This window comes from Medicago sativa, chromosome 2, assembly GCF_051527215.1.
Source record: "Medicago sativa cultivar Bolivia chromosome 2, Bolivia_mono, whole genome shotgun sequence".
Taxonomy (NCBI): Eukaryota; Viridiplantae; Streptophyta; class Magnoliopsida; order Fabales; family Fabaceae; genus Medicago; species Medicago sativa.
This window is the reverse complement of record NC_140750.1, coordinates 33,200,168-33,214,406: the sequence shown is the minus strand read 5'-3', so window position 1 is coordinate 33,214,406 and position 14,239 is coordinate 33,200,168. Positions and strand designations below refer to the sequence as shown.

At 34.2% G+C, this 14,239-nt stretch overlaps 1 protein-coding gene and 1 pseudogene across 1 annotated transcript; one reads left to right on the top strand and one right to left on the bottom strand.

The window, feature by feature from the left end:
• Window positions 1-3,431: 3,431 nt before the first annotated feature.
• On the top strand, window positions 3,432-4,478 carry LOC146946379 (F-box/kelch-repeat protein At3g23880-like). The gene has a single exon (XM_085748208.1). It carries the CDS (start codon window positions 3,432-3,434, stop codon window positions 4,476-4,478), a length of 1,047 nt encoding a protein of 348 aa, XP_085604334.1.
• A 6,020-nt stretch (window positions 4,479-10,498) lies between these two features.
• Window positions 10,499-13,392, bottom strand: LOC146946378 (uncharacterized; annotated as a pseudogene).
• Between the last annotated feature and the right edge of the window lie 847 nt (window positions 13,393-14,239).

Sequence of the window (14,239 nt, the reverse complement as noted above, 5' to 3'; positions counted from 1 at the left end):
AGTATAAGTAAAAGAAACAACAGTATAGGTGTTTGTCAAACCTGAAGAAAGAAAAAGCTTAGATCAAAAGAAGGTTTGAGTTTCAGTTTCTGCTCAAAATATGTGTTTACGTGATTAAAAAATTCTCCTTTATTTATAGTTAAAAAAAACAAATCGAAGCCTTTTTTTCCTCAACGAAAAAAAACTAATTGAAACTTCTTTTCCTAAAAAAAAGAAAGCAAAAAAAAGGAAAATTTAATGGATAGTATTGAAAGTATTATATATAGTTTGTTGAGATATTTTGGCTACACAAAATATTAGGAATTAAATATAAAATTAAATAAAATATTTAGTGGATAAGATCAAAAGTTTGGTGAGATTTTTATGTCAAATAAGATGTCAAATAAAATATAAAAAAAATATAAAAATATTGAGAATAAACGTGAAAACGACACGTGGCATAAAAAACCTTACTTTATATATATACTACTAGTTTAGAGACCCGGCGTTGCCCGGGTTAGATATTAAATAAGTTTTATAAGTTTGTGTGCACGAATACACGTGTCAGTATATTAGATTGAATTTATTTAAATTTAAAATTATAATAATATCATAAAAATAAATATAAATGATGAGATGAATGTCCAATGCAAGATAAAAAGTGTAACAAAATCAATAATGAATTAGTCCTAGTGGTAAGAGTTTTGACTCCTTTTAAACATGTGGTCATGGGTTTGTTTCGTGGCCCATGCGTATGAGAGAGAAAAATTGATTGAAAGGAAAGAAAATGGTTGAAATATATATATATATATATATATATATATATATATATATATATATATATATATCAAAGTATATGTATGAGAAATAATAAAATTGGTGTTTGGCAAACCTGAAGAAGAAAAAATGTTAGATGAAAAGAAGGTTTGAGGTTTCTGCTTGTGCTCAAAATATGTAAATATGTGATTAACGAAAATTATGCTGCTAAAAGATAACATAATAACTAATCGAACCTTTTTTTTATCAAAAAAAAAACTAATCGAACCATTTTTTTCCTAAAACATAAAAATTAATTGAATGATATAGTGCTAAAAGATTAGTAATAACTAATTGAAGCTTCTTTTCCTAAAAACAAATAAACAAATTGGAGTCTTTTAATCATAAAATAAGATCGTATATGTAAACTTTGTTGAAAGTATTATGTGTAGTTTGTTGAGATATTTCTGCTACATAAAATATTAGAATTTCAATAAAAATTTAAAGAAAATATTGAGTGGATAAGATCAAAATGTTGTTGAGATATTTATGTTAAATAAAATATTGGTTTTAAAAATAGAAAAAATAATAAAAATATTGAGAATGAATGTGGAAGTGACACGTGACATAAAAAATTACTTTATATATATATATATATATATATATATATATATATATATATTATTGATTGATTGATATACTATTGATTGATTGATATTGATAATTATTTTGAAATACAAACGACTGTAATTGGTTTGTTATTTAGAAACGACTGTGTGTTCCTATACACTATTGGGTTCACGGTGTCCGCTATATTGCCATGCACCAATTATGAATGGATGCCAATACCTATTGCTATAACGGCACACACCAATTATGAATGTCCACTATACTGGGTTCACGCACAAAACAACATAAAAGATCAACATAAGCAAAAATACATATATTGCTAAACTACGGAACTGGTGAAATAATAATAAAATAATAATAATAATAATAATAATAATAATAATAATAATAATAATAATAATAATAATAATAATAATAATAATAATAATAATACAAAATAGGAATGGATGCCACAAACTCAATTATGAATTATGAATAAGAATGGAGAGAAGAGCGGTACTGTTGAATCGGAAAAGGAAAAAAAAACAATAGTATAGGTGTTAGTTTTCTTCAAAAAATAGTATAGGTGTTAGTCCAAGGACCTGAAACAGAAACAATAGTATAGGTGTTAGTTCAAGGACCTGAAACTCGTAGGTGTTTGTAATGGATACCAGAAACAATAGTTCAAGGACCTGAAAGAGAAAAAAATCAGTAAACTCACTCGTAGATGTTAGTTCCATCATATATTATATATATAAAAATAAAAATCTAAGCATAAGTAGAAGAAACGATAGTATAGGTGTTTGTCAAACATGAAGAAAAAAAAAGCTTAGATCAAAAGAAGGTTTGAGTTTCGGTTTCTGCTAAAAATATGTGATTTTGGTGATTAACAAAATCTCATTTATTTATAGTTAAAAAAAAAAAACCGAAGCCTTTTTTTCCTCAATGAAAAAACTAATTGAATAATATGGTGCTAAAAGATTATATAATAACTAATTGAAACTTCTTTTCCTAAAATAATATGGTGTTAAAAGATTATATAATAACTAATTGAAACTTCTTTTCCTAAAAAAAAGAAGAAGAAAAAAGGAAGATTTAATGGATAATATTGAAAGTATTATATATAGTTTGTTGAGATATTTTGGCTACATAAAATATTAGAAATTAAATATAAAATTAAATAAAATATTTAGTGGATAAGATAAATAGTTTGTTGAGATATTTATGTCAAATAAAATATAAAAAAATAATAAAAATACTGAGAATAAACGTGGAAGTGACACGTGGCATAAAAAACCTTACTTTATATATATACTATTGATTGATTGATTATTATTGATTGATATATACTATTGATTTAAAAACCTATAACAAACGAGAAGAGTGTATTTATACTTATTTTTTTCATTATCCAAATTATACCCTTAAACAACAATTTTTTTCTATAATAAAGATTGTTTTAGGTGTCATTAAAAAATAAGAATTTAGACTATATTTTTTGTTATATTATTGGTTTCATTAAAATATATAATCATGTTTAGTTTGATCTATTATAATTTGAAAGAAAAAACATTTATATTTTTACTTTTAATCGAAATTTAAATTTTATAAAAAATCAGCGTTCATAATTTTCAAACGTTAACGCAATAAAAAGAGTGGAAACAGTGCCCGTCTTTTTGCTAGTATATATAACAAATATAACTAAAAAAGTTTATATAACAAACAAATCCGCTTCCACCCCCCTTTATATATTCACACTATTATGTAACCAAAAAAAAAAAAATCCATGTAACGGAACAAATAAACAAATATATTCACACTATTTTCTAGTCCATCATCAAACAAAACCTCCTTAATCCCCAACTTAACTTTCATCTGCAATCAATTCACGGCACATATCCTCAAATTCAATGAGAGACGGTTTACTCCACTGGCGACCATCGCCTGTCTTACCGGACGATGTCATCTTTCAGATCCTCTTGAGGCTTCCAGTGAGATCCCTACTGCAATTGAAACGTGTTTGCAAATCATGGAAAACCCTAATCTCTGATCCCTGTTTCACAAAATGTCACCTTCGGAGCTTAACCATGAATCCAAGCATAACTCACCAGCATTTATTCTCTTCAAAACGACCGGGTTCTATCTATAACCCGTCTAAAATAATCATATCTTTCCCCGTTGAGTCATTGTTTGAAAACCTATCGCAACCTACCAAAACCAAATCTGTTAGCTTCCGCATGAAACGCTTTTTCCGGAATCTTTTGTCAGGCAACAATAGATCGTTCAAAGAGTCATTAGAACCTACAAAAGCTGTTGAGTTCGACCTAGAACACAGTTTTACTATTTTTGGTTCATGCAATGGGTTGTTGTGTCTATTTGATAGGGTTCATGGTTGTTTTCGACTGTGGAACCCTTCAATTAGATTGATATCGAAAAAATCTCCCACCCTTGATTGTTACGAATATAATCAATGCATTACCACCTATCGTGGATTTGGCTATGATCATGTTAGTGACAAGTACAAGGTTCTAGTAGGTTTGTATAGTTTCACTAATGGTATTGGAAAATCTATGACCAAAATTTATACTTTTGGTGAGAATTCTTTGAAAACCATTCCAAATTTCCCTTGCCCCGACCTTGGGTGGGATGGGAAATTTGTGAGTGGCACTTTGAATTGGGTAATATTGAAAATGGGTGTTAGTTCTAATCAAAATGTGATTATTTCCTTTGATCTAGAAAAGGAGATTTATAAGGAATTCTTGCTGCCTGAACATGATGGGGTCCATGACTGCAATCTTACATTGTGTGTTTCCAATAATTATCTTTATGTGTGTTTTGACGAGAACAAAACTCATTTGATTTTGTGGTTGATAAAAATATATGGAGTTGCTGAATCTTGGACTAGGTTGATGATGATCCCTCATGAGCAGTTATGGAATCGTGTACATCACTCCCCTCAGTTAATTGAACCCGTGCTCATTTTTGAAAATCGTATTGTTCTGATAAGAACGGAAGAAAAATTTGTCCTCTATAACTTGAATAATGGTAGGGTCGATTCTCCTTGGAGTAGTAGTGACAATTATTTGTATAAACAACTTGTTTACCATGAGAGTCTTGTATCACCACTATTGTAAGTACACGTTACATTTTAGTTACTCCTTCTGATTTTTTTGAACATCTTTCCATATAGTGGTTTGTTATAACTCGTTTGACATTTTGGAACTATAACTGGTTTGGTATTTTGCGTCTAATTTGATATTGTTATTACTGACTGCATTGCTGGTTTGGGATTTTGTTTGCACTCTACTATTGCTTTCGGACGTATAGTTTGGCTATTAGTTTGCATTTCGCTAATGCTATTACTGATTGCGTACTTGTATGCATACCATTTGCATTTTTTCAATTAATTCCTGCTAACTGATTTTTCATCATCAGCCAAAATGCCCCACTTAATATCTACCCTTTTGCAGATTGTTATTTTGCTTATTGTTTGCCTTTTCTTTTACTGCTTTGATTTATGAGTTGAGGAAATAAGCACTTGCTTGTAAGAGTGGTATAAAAATAATTGATGGATAGAGTTTGCAACATTTTTATACATTATAGTATGGAAATGTATATGTTTTGTAAGGGGGAAAAGATATTTATAGCGCCAAATCAGTGAGCGAAATCATCCCGATAAACAAATTCAATTGGTTATGCAATTCTCGTGATTCCTTCGGGTTGTATTTTTCACTTGATATAGCAGCTCTCTTTGTAAGCATAGTTTCATTGATATAGAGAGAGTGTGTAATATTGTTTATGAAGTTCTACTTTTGCTTTTAACAATATAATAACTTCTCCTTCATAGTAACTACTTTTCATTAGTGGAATTGGAAAAACAAAGCAACCATTACACTTCAATTCAATAAACAACCTATGGACGTTTTTTATTTATGTGGCAGAAATAAAAAGATGGGATTTTGTGTAAGAGTTTAAAATGATAAGGTTTTGCATTTTTGCTAGTCTGCATGTGTTTATTCATAGTGTGGGTGATTTTATATATTGGAATTCTATTCAAAATGGAACCGTTGGATGGAGTCTGGTTATTAATGATTAAGATGATGCAAAATGTATTCTATTTCTATTGAATGCAGCATTTTTAAATATTAGAGTATGGATACGTGTGATTTTGTGTCTTATTCTTTTTGATGCTTAAAAAAATGGAAAATGGAAAAAGTGAGGAAGTAATTAGATTCATATTAACTTCTCGTTGAAATGGCACTTGCTTCAATTCGACAAAGTTATGTCTGTTTAATCATCTAGATGAGGCAGGAAAAATAGTTCGGATTATGCGGAAGAGTTTAACTGAACGAATGCCAAGATTAATATTTTCTTTCTAGTTTGTAGACATATATGTTCAGACGATACCAAGACCAATTTTGACTTGGTCTACGCTGACGTGGCACCCTAAGTGAGATGCCACGTGTTATTTTTTTTATTTTTTTTTACCTTGGGGGGCCAAAACTACTATAGTTGCAAAACTTAGGGGGCGGTTTTATAGTTTTTTTTCTTAGGGGGCCAAAACTGCAATTAAGCCTTTTATTTACTAATATGAGAATGTTGATGTGAAAGAATTTTAAAAATTCATAACTATTTTCTAAATATTAAAATCAATGTAGTGTTTCTATTTAATATTTTGTTATTTTATATGTAAAACACCGTCAAAATTAACATTAATGTAGTGTTTCTATTAAATTTAATTTTACTTTGTATGCAAATTAGCGAGACATTAACTTTATTATTCTCTCTCAAAAAATTAACTTTGTTATTCTATTTTAAAGGTTGAACGGAGGACATTTAAAGAAGTTTAGTGGATACTAACTTTTTTTTAAGAAGTTAAAATGGAATATATTACGAAAACAATGTGATTTTCCTAGCATAAGGTGTACTAAGAAAGAAACTGCAAGGTCCGAACAATATTTACAAGGAAACTGTGCAAAAAGATAAAACTAGAACAGAAATAACTATTAGCCTATGCCCAGTATGGTGAACGGACTAAGCCACCAACCATGAAAGTTAAAGGGAAAAGTAGCAAATTTTGCCTTTAACCACATGAAAGTGAGGGACTTAATCTTATCAACCATGCACTTAGAGCTGTCAAAACGGGCGGCCCGGCCCGTTTAGGCCCGGCCCGACCGGGTAACGGGCTTTTTAGGGCCGGGCTAAAAAGCCCTGTTTGAATATGGGCCGCAAATATAAAGCCCGAGCCCGGCCCTTTACGGGCTCCCGGGCTAACAGGCCAGCCCAGGCCCGTTTTTCCCTTCTTTTTTTTTTCCTTTCTTTAAAGATTGAACATATTTTTTTTGAAACGGCGAATATTATTAAGACAAGCCCGTGCAAGAAGCACTAATAAGCTTGGAAGGAACTGAAAACATGAAAAGCTAAACCAATATAACAGCAAAAACAATCAAAGGCTGCACCATGGAGAAGCACATTGAAAACAAGAAAAGCTAACCCAATACACTGCACCAAAACAAACAGAGGCTGCACAAAACACAAGCACACCTCTGCTGTAGCATACATGCCTGACGCAAAAGAACCCAAAAGATTGAACATATTAATTAACATAAATATACACAAGAGAATACCAATTATCCATAGTAACATTAACAAAAGTCACCAATTATCCAAGATTCTAAATTCAAAATACTAATTATCCAGAATAACATAACAAAAGTTTTAATGATTCAAAAAGTCACTCCCAACAAAGTCACTTAATCTTCAGTAAGGTTCACAACATCCACACTGTTTGATGCTTGTCCACTTCCATTAGTTTCTTCTTCTTGAACATCATTGTTGTCATCATATAATTCTACAAATTAAGAAAGACATAAGAATAACAAAATTGGTTGAATGCTTGTTATAATAATTGTCAAACTAAAATTCTACATAACAAGAATTAACCAAGATAGTTTAGCATAATATTATTCCAACATAACAGCCTAGCACAAAAAGTGCATAAGGCTGGAGAAACAAAGCTCAATTAGTAACATAATAGATCCATTTGGCAAAGGTTGAAACAAAACAGATCCAACAAAATAAGGTTTACAACATATAAACTGAAATGGACATCCAACAAAACAAAAATCAAGCAACAACAGCAAGGTTTATAGCATATAAACTGAAATATAGACTGAAATGGACATCCAACAAAACAAAAACCAAACAACAGCAGCAAACTGAAATATAGAAGGTTGTAACACAACATGTTGGACATCCAACGGCAACAAACAAAACATAAACCAAGCAAGAGCAGCAAAAAAAACACAGCAGCAACTCCTTAATCGTAAGATGATAGAAGCGAGAGATTCATAATGTGATAAAGATTTCATACCTCATTGTCACCATTGACTATATTAACTATAAAACAATTGTTAAAATGATAGAACTTTAAAAATTATACCTTCAAAACCATGTAACCAGCTACGTGCGCACAAGAGAGCCTGAACAGATTCATCTTTCATTGAACTTCTATACTTATTCACCACTCGAGCGCCAATACTAAACGCAGATTCTGATGCCACCGTTGTTATTGGAATACTCAATATATCGCAAGCCATCCTTGCAAGATTTGGACTTCTACGACTTCTTTCCTTCCAAAAAGCCAAGACATCAAATTCTGCTGATCGAGGCATCCGCATCTCATCTAAATAAGTATCAAGTTCAGATTTTCCGGTGTTGTTGCTTGATTGGCTTTCATATTCCTCAAATTCCTACAAATCACCCAACCTAACCAAGTTACAAAATATTCATACAAACAAAAACAAAATAATTAATAAAAGAATAAAATAAAGAAGGAATATATGAACTTACATCATATGAAGATGACACAATTTGAGTTCCTCCTCCATAGCTAGTTTGGACTTGTGAAGCGCTTAGATTAAAAGGAATCCCATTCTTCATATACTCGGCAAAAAGCTTCCCCAATGTCATCCTAATATTTTTCACCTTCTCCTCAGCAGTGAGTGGGTCAAGTTTTTCATAAGCAAATTTCAAAAAATTAAGCTTCTTGGTTGGATCAAGAACAGCCCCAATTGCCAAAACATCACTATAGTCACTCCAATACTTATCAAACTTCTCCTTCATCCTTCCGGCCATTTTTTGAATCAAAAGATCTTGACTATTCAAATAAGATCTTATAAGGCACTCTATCTTCCATATTTCGCCAAAGTACAGATTTGAAGTAGGATATGAAGATCCAGAAATCAAGTTTGTGATATTGTAAAATGGCTTCAAAATATCACACATCGTTTCAGCCCTTCTCCACTCCTCACTTGTAGGACAACACTTAAAGTTTGAATCGCGCAAACTTAAGCTATAAAAGGCACGACGATAAACAAGCGCACTCTGAAGCATTATGAAAGTAGAATTCCATCGAGTAACACAATCTAATCTTAATCCGATGGTTGTATCAATATCACCAACAGTTCTAACACATTCATTAAAAAGTAGTGTTCTACTTTCTGTTGCCCTCACATAAGCCACACTTTGTCTAATCTTATGTAAAGCATCACTAACTACCTTGAGTCCATCTTGAACAATGAGGTTCAAGATGTGAGCTGAGCATCTTATATGAAAAAGTTCTCCATCAAGCAACAAACTATTTGATAGCCCTAAATGTTCTTTCAAAAAGTTTTGCATGCTGTTGTTTGAAGAAGCATTATCTAAAGTAATGGAAAAAAATTTCTTTTCAATGCCCCAATCATCTAACATTTCCAACACCTTCAATGCTAAATCTCGCCCCGCATGTGGGGGTTCCATGTGAGCAAATGCCAAAATCTTACTTTGCAATTTCCAATTCACATCAACATAATGAGCAGTTAAAGAAATATAACCTTCATTCGTGCATGAGGTCCAACAATCAGATGTCAAGCAAACTCTCCCACGAATTTGAGCTAACTGTGATTTCAACTTTTGTTTCTCATCACCATAAACATTCAAAATCTCTTTGGCTATAGTATTTCTACTAACAAAAACACAATCATCATTCAAAAACTTCTGGTATTCTCTAAAGACCCTCCACTCAACCATATTAAATGGCGCACCATGTGTAATCATGATTCTAGCTAAAATTTCTCGATTAACCATAGGGTCAAACTTTTTCTTTCTCAATTTTCCTTCAGCATCAATCATCATTTCACCCACATCATGATTTCTAACAGTCTTTCTACAACTATCTCTATGACGCTTCAAATGACTAGTTCCGGACCCCGAGTCACAAGTCAATAACTTTTCACACCCCTTGCATTTACATTTCTCTACTCCGTCTACAATACCAACTTTAACAAAATATTGCCAAACTTCAGAAGTTAGAGACTTACCCTTGCCCTTAGCCTTGTCCTTAGCCTTGTCGTTAGCCTTTCCCTTACGCTTCTTATTCTTCGGTTCAGAAGACACTTCTTGTGCATTTTCATCAAATCGTGGTACCGGTGGAATTTCCTTAGCTTGGCTCTCAATTTCCCCATCAACGCACATATCATGACTATCACTATCCGTATCCGCCATATTTCAAGCACAAACAGATTGTAATTCCTATAATATTATATGACAAATTATAAGTCAAACTAAATGTAGAATAACGACATCTAAACCAGAAAATCAATCATTAAAGATCACATAAATAGTCAATTCATGATGAGAAGCTGTCTTTCATATCTACTGGTTCCCACAATCAACCTAAAGCTAAATTCTATTAAGAAGAAAGTAATCAACTTAGTAAAATGACTCCTAAATTAAGTAAACATTCTGAAACAGTCTGCATAAATTTTGTATCACTGAAACAGTCCTAAATAGTGTACCATTCTGAAAATAGAGATGACAGGCATACACAATAGATATTACAATATTATTGACTGATATTTGATAGTGTAAATAATTATTGTTTATTGATTGTTTGGCTTTTGGCAACCAAATTATAAATAGTCAGGTTCTGTAGAAATATGAAACAAATTCATCATTATTATTCTTAAAGTACTAGCTTTTTTCAACACGTGGGGACAATGTCTTGAATTAAATTAACCAAACTTAGAGGTAATCACGAAAGCAACATTAGTTTCGTCAAAAATAGAAGAAGAAAGCAACATTAGGTATTAAATTATAGTATTAAATTATAGTATTAAATTAAGTAAACATTCTGAAACAGTCTGCATAATTTTTGTATCCCTGAAACAGTCCTAAATAGTGTATCATTCTGAAATCAGTAACCAGCAAAATCAGTAGAATCAAAATCAGTCCTAAATAGTGGCCCTTGTATGAAGAATCAAAATCAGTAAATCAAAGAAAAAACAAACCTGGAAAACGATGAAGAACCACTGAAGAAGAAGAACAAAAGAAACAAAATTCCTACAAATCACCCAAACCAGCTTATAGAACCACTGAAGAAGAAGAAGAACAATAGAAACAAAATAACCAACAAACAGAGAAGAAGAAGAACAATAACCAGCAAACAGAATAACACACAGTAGAACCAGCAAACAGAATAACACACAATAGAAAGAAGAAGAAACAAAATCAGTAAAACAAAGAAGAAACAAACCTGGAAAACGATGAAGAAGAAGAACAAACCGAGATGTTGAAGAAGAAGAATATGTGCGTGCGATACAGAGAAAAGAGAGAGAGAGTGAGTGTGAGGCTGCCGTTCATGAATCATGTGAGTGTGAGTGAGTGTTTTTTAGGGTTTCTATATTTGGTTTTTGGGCCGGATCCTTAATTGTAATTGGGTTGTCCAATGATCCAGTCTAGTGAAATGATCCAATGCAATTTTTTGCGGGCTGCCGGGCCGCCCGAAGCCCGACCGGGCTAGCCCTAACGGGCCCGGGTTTATTCGGGCCGGGCTAAAAAGCCCTGAATCCATTCGGGCTCCAAATTTTTGGCCCAGGCCCTGCATTAAATTCGGGCTTTCGGGCCGGCCCGTAAGACCCGGCCCGTTTTGACAGCTCTACATGCACCTGAAGAATCGAGCATGTCTTATCTGTAAATAGCCTGTTATTTCTTTCTTTCCAGATTTCCCAGACAGTTGCAAACCAAATAACCTGTGAAATTGACCACCAAACCTCTCCTGATCTGCCAATATAACTGAATTGAATAAAATGATCCAGCAAAAACTGAGGTGGAACCGCAGAGATGCCCAACCACCCATAAATTAAATGCAAGACAGACCCAAAAAAGATACAATGTAAAAATAGATGAGCGGACAATTCAGCTGAACCGCACCCTGCTATACACTCCAAGGAATTCTGATCAAGAACACCTCGCCGAAATAAATTGTCCTATGTAGGCAACCTATCCCAGAACAATCACCAAGCAAACAATACAACTTTTAAAGGGACGTCCTTATGCCAGACAGATGAAACGGGCACCGATGTAGCCATAGGAAGCTGAGCCGTTAAAAAATTGTAGACACTACGAACAGAAAAGACTTTAGAAGTTTCCAATATCCATAGCCATCTGTCATCCTTATTAACCTGCAAAGTAACATTATGAAGCAGTAAAATGAGTTCCCCCACCAACTCCTCCTCCCACGGTAACAACCTCCGCCTCCATCTCCACGCCCCACCCTCCTCCACCCAACCTAGCTGACTCATATCAAAGACAGACCCCGCCCCCTTAAACATCGTCAAGTCATATAACCTACTAAACCTGACACGAAACGACGCCCCACCAAGACGAGACTCCATCCATAAAAGAGTATGATTCCCGTTCCCAACCGATCGACTAACATGATCGCTAAACCACTCCTGACTACACAAGTCATAAACATCACACCACCATAAAGATGACCCACAGCCACCACCCAACAGCTGCCCCTATCTACCCCAAAACGTGCAGACAACACCCTAAACCATAATGACTCCTTCTCTTCCAGCATCCGCCAACACCACTTCCTTAACAGAGCAATATTAAACTCCCTAATACTCCTTACCCCCAAACCACCAACCTTCTTTCTCCTGCAAACAGTTTTCTAATCCACCCAAGATATTTTCATGTGGTCAGCACTCCCCCAAAAAAAAAACAATCAAAAAGAGATTCAATATAGGAGACGATACCTGGCGGAGCCCTGAAAAAAGAAAGAGCATAAATAGGCATAGAAGACAGGTCTGACTTCAACAAAACCGGACGACCCCCCAAAGATAGATGTTTCGAATTCCAACCCGTCAGTCTAGATTTTATACGGTTAATGATCGGTTCCCAAAAGGACAATCGACGCGAGGTACCACCAATAGGCAGCCCCAGATACACAAAAGGAATAGACCCAACCTTGCAATTCAACACCATTGCAGGTTTAGATAACCAAGAAGGGGCGACATTAACAGCAACCAAGAGGCTTTTTGAAAAATTCACTTTCAAACCCGACAAGGCTTCAAAGAGAAAAAGAATGGCACACATCGCTTGAATATTAGCCCAAGATTTTCCTCCAAGAATTAGAGTATCATCTGCAAATTACAGATGAGAAACAACTCCCACCCTATAACCAGTGAAAAGATTATTTAATGACAAGATTCCATCAACACATGAAACCCCTCCGCGACTAACAAAAACAAGAAAGGTGAAAAAGGGTCACCCTGCCTCAAACCCCGCCGCAAGGAAAATTCATCAGTTGGAGACCCAGACCCATTTACCAAAACTGAAACTGAGGTCGTTCTTATACACTCCTTTATCCATTTCCACCAAGGAGTCGGAAAACCCATTTTCAACATCACCTCATCTAAATAACTCCAGTCAATAGAGTCGTAGGCTTTTTCAAAGTCCACCTTAAAAAGAATAAGTTCCTTCTTGCACCTATGAGCTTCATCAACAATTTCATTAGCCACCAATATGCCGTCAAGAATCAGACGACCTCTAATAAAGGCAGACTGAGAATCTGAAATAACATAATTAACTAATAACTGTACGCATCCTGTTTGCAAGCACCTTTGCCAAAATCTTATACAAACCACCCACCAACGAAATCGGACGGAAGTCATTCAACCGTTGGGTGCTATTAAGCTTAGGAATAAGAGCAATGAACATATGCTATTTATTCCTTTGGTCAACCTTCCATTCCAATGAAACTCCAACAAGAAACGCATCACATCTTCCTTCAAAATATCCCCAAAGTCTTTAATGAAACCAAAAGTAATCCCATCTGGACCTGGACATTTAAAGTTTTCACAATCCCACACCGCCACCTTCACCTCTTCAAATGAAAAAGGCTTTATCAAACTCGCCCCTGTTGTGTGATCTAAGGACCGAAAATGCAGACCCTCCATACTAGGTCGTTGGACCGGACCCTACTGAAAATGTGTCAAAAAATGATTGTAAATAGCATGCCACACATTATCAACCCCTTCAACCAACACACCATTCACAAGAATAAAAGGGATTGCATTCTTGCGACGTCGGCTCGATAAAATGCTATGAAAAAAATTAGAGTTTGCATCTCATTCAAGTAACCAATGAATTCTAGATTATTGCCAGAAAATATTTGAATTGGCACGAGATAAAGAGAACAAATCTTCAAAAAAATCATGAAGCTCCTCTACCTCCTCTTCTAGTAACATATCAGTCTCCCCTTTTTAAATCTAAGGCTGCAATTTCATCCTTCAGACTTAAAATTCTTGCAGGTAAATTTTGTGTGTGACGTTGATGCCATTCCTTTAAAGCCAATTTTAATAACCCCCCCCCCCCCCCCCCCCCCCGGCCCCCACCCCATCCATCAACCTGAAGCGACATCCACATATCCCGAACAAAATTATTATAGCCATGAAAATTCTCCCAAAATTTCAACATACGGACTGGTTTCGGTCCCCAATTGTTTTCATCAACAGATAACACTAAAGGACAATGATCCGACAAACCACGAGCCAAAGCCAACTGA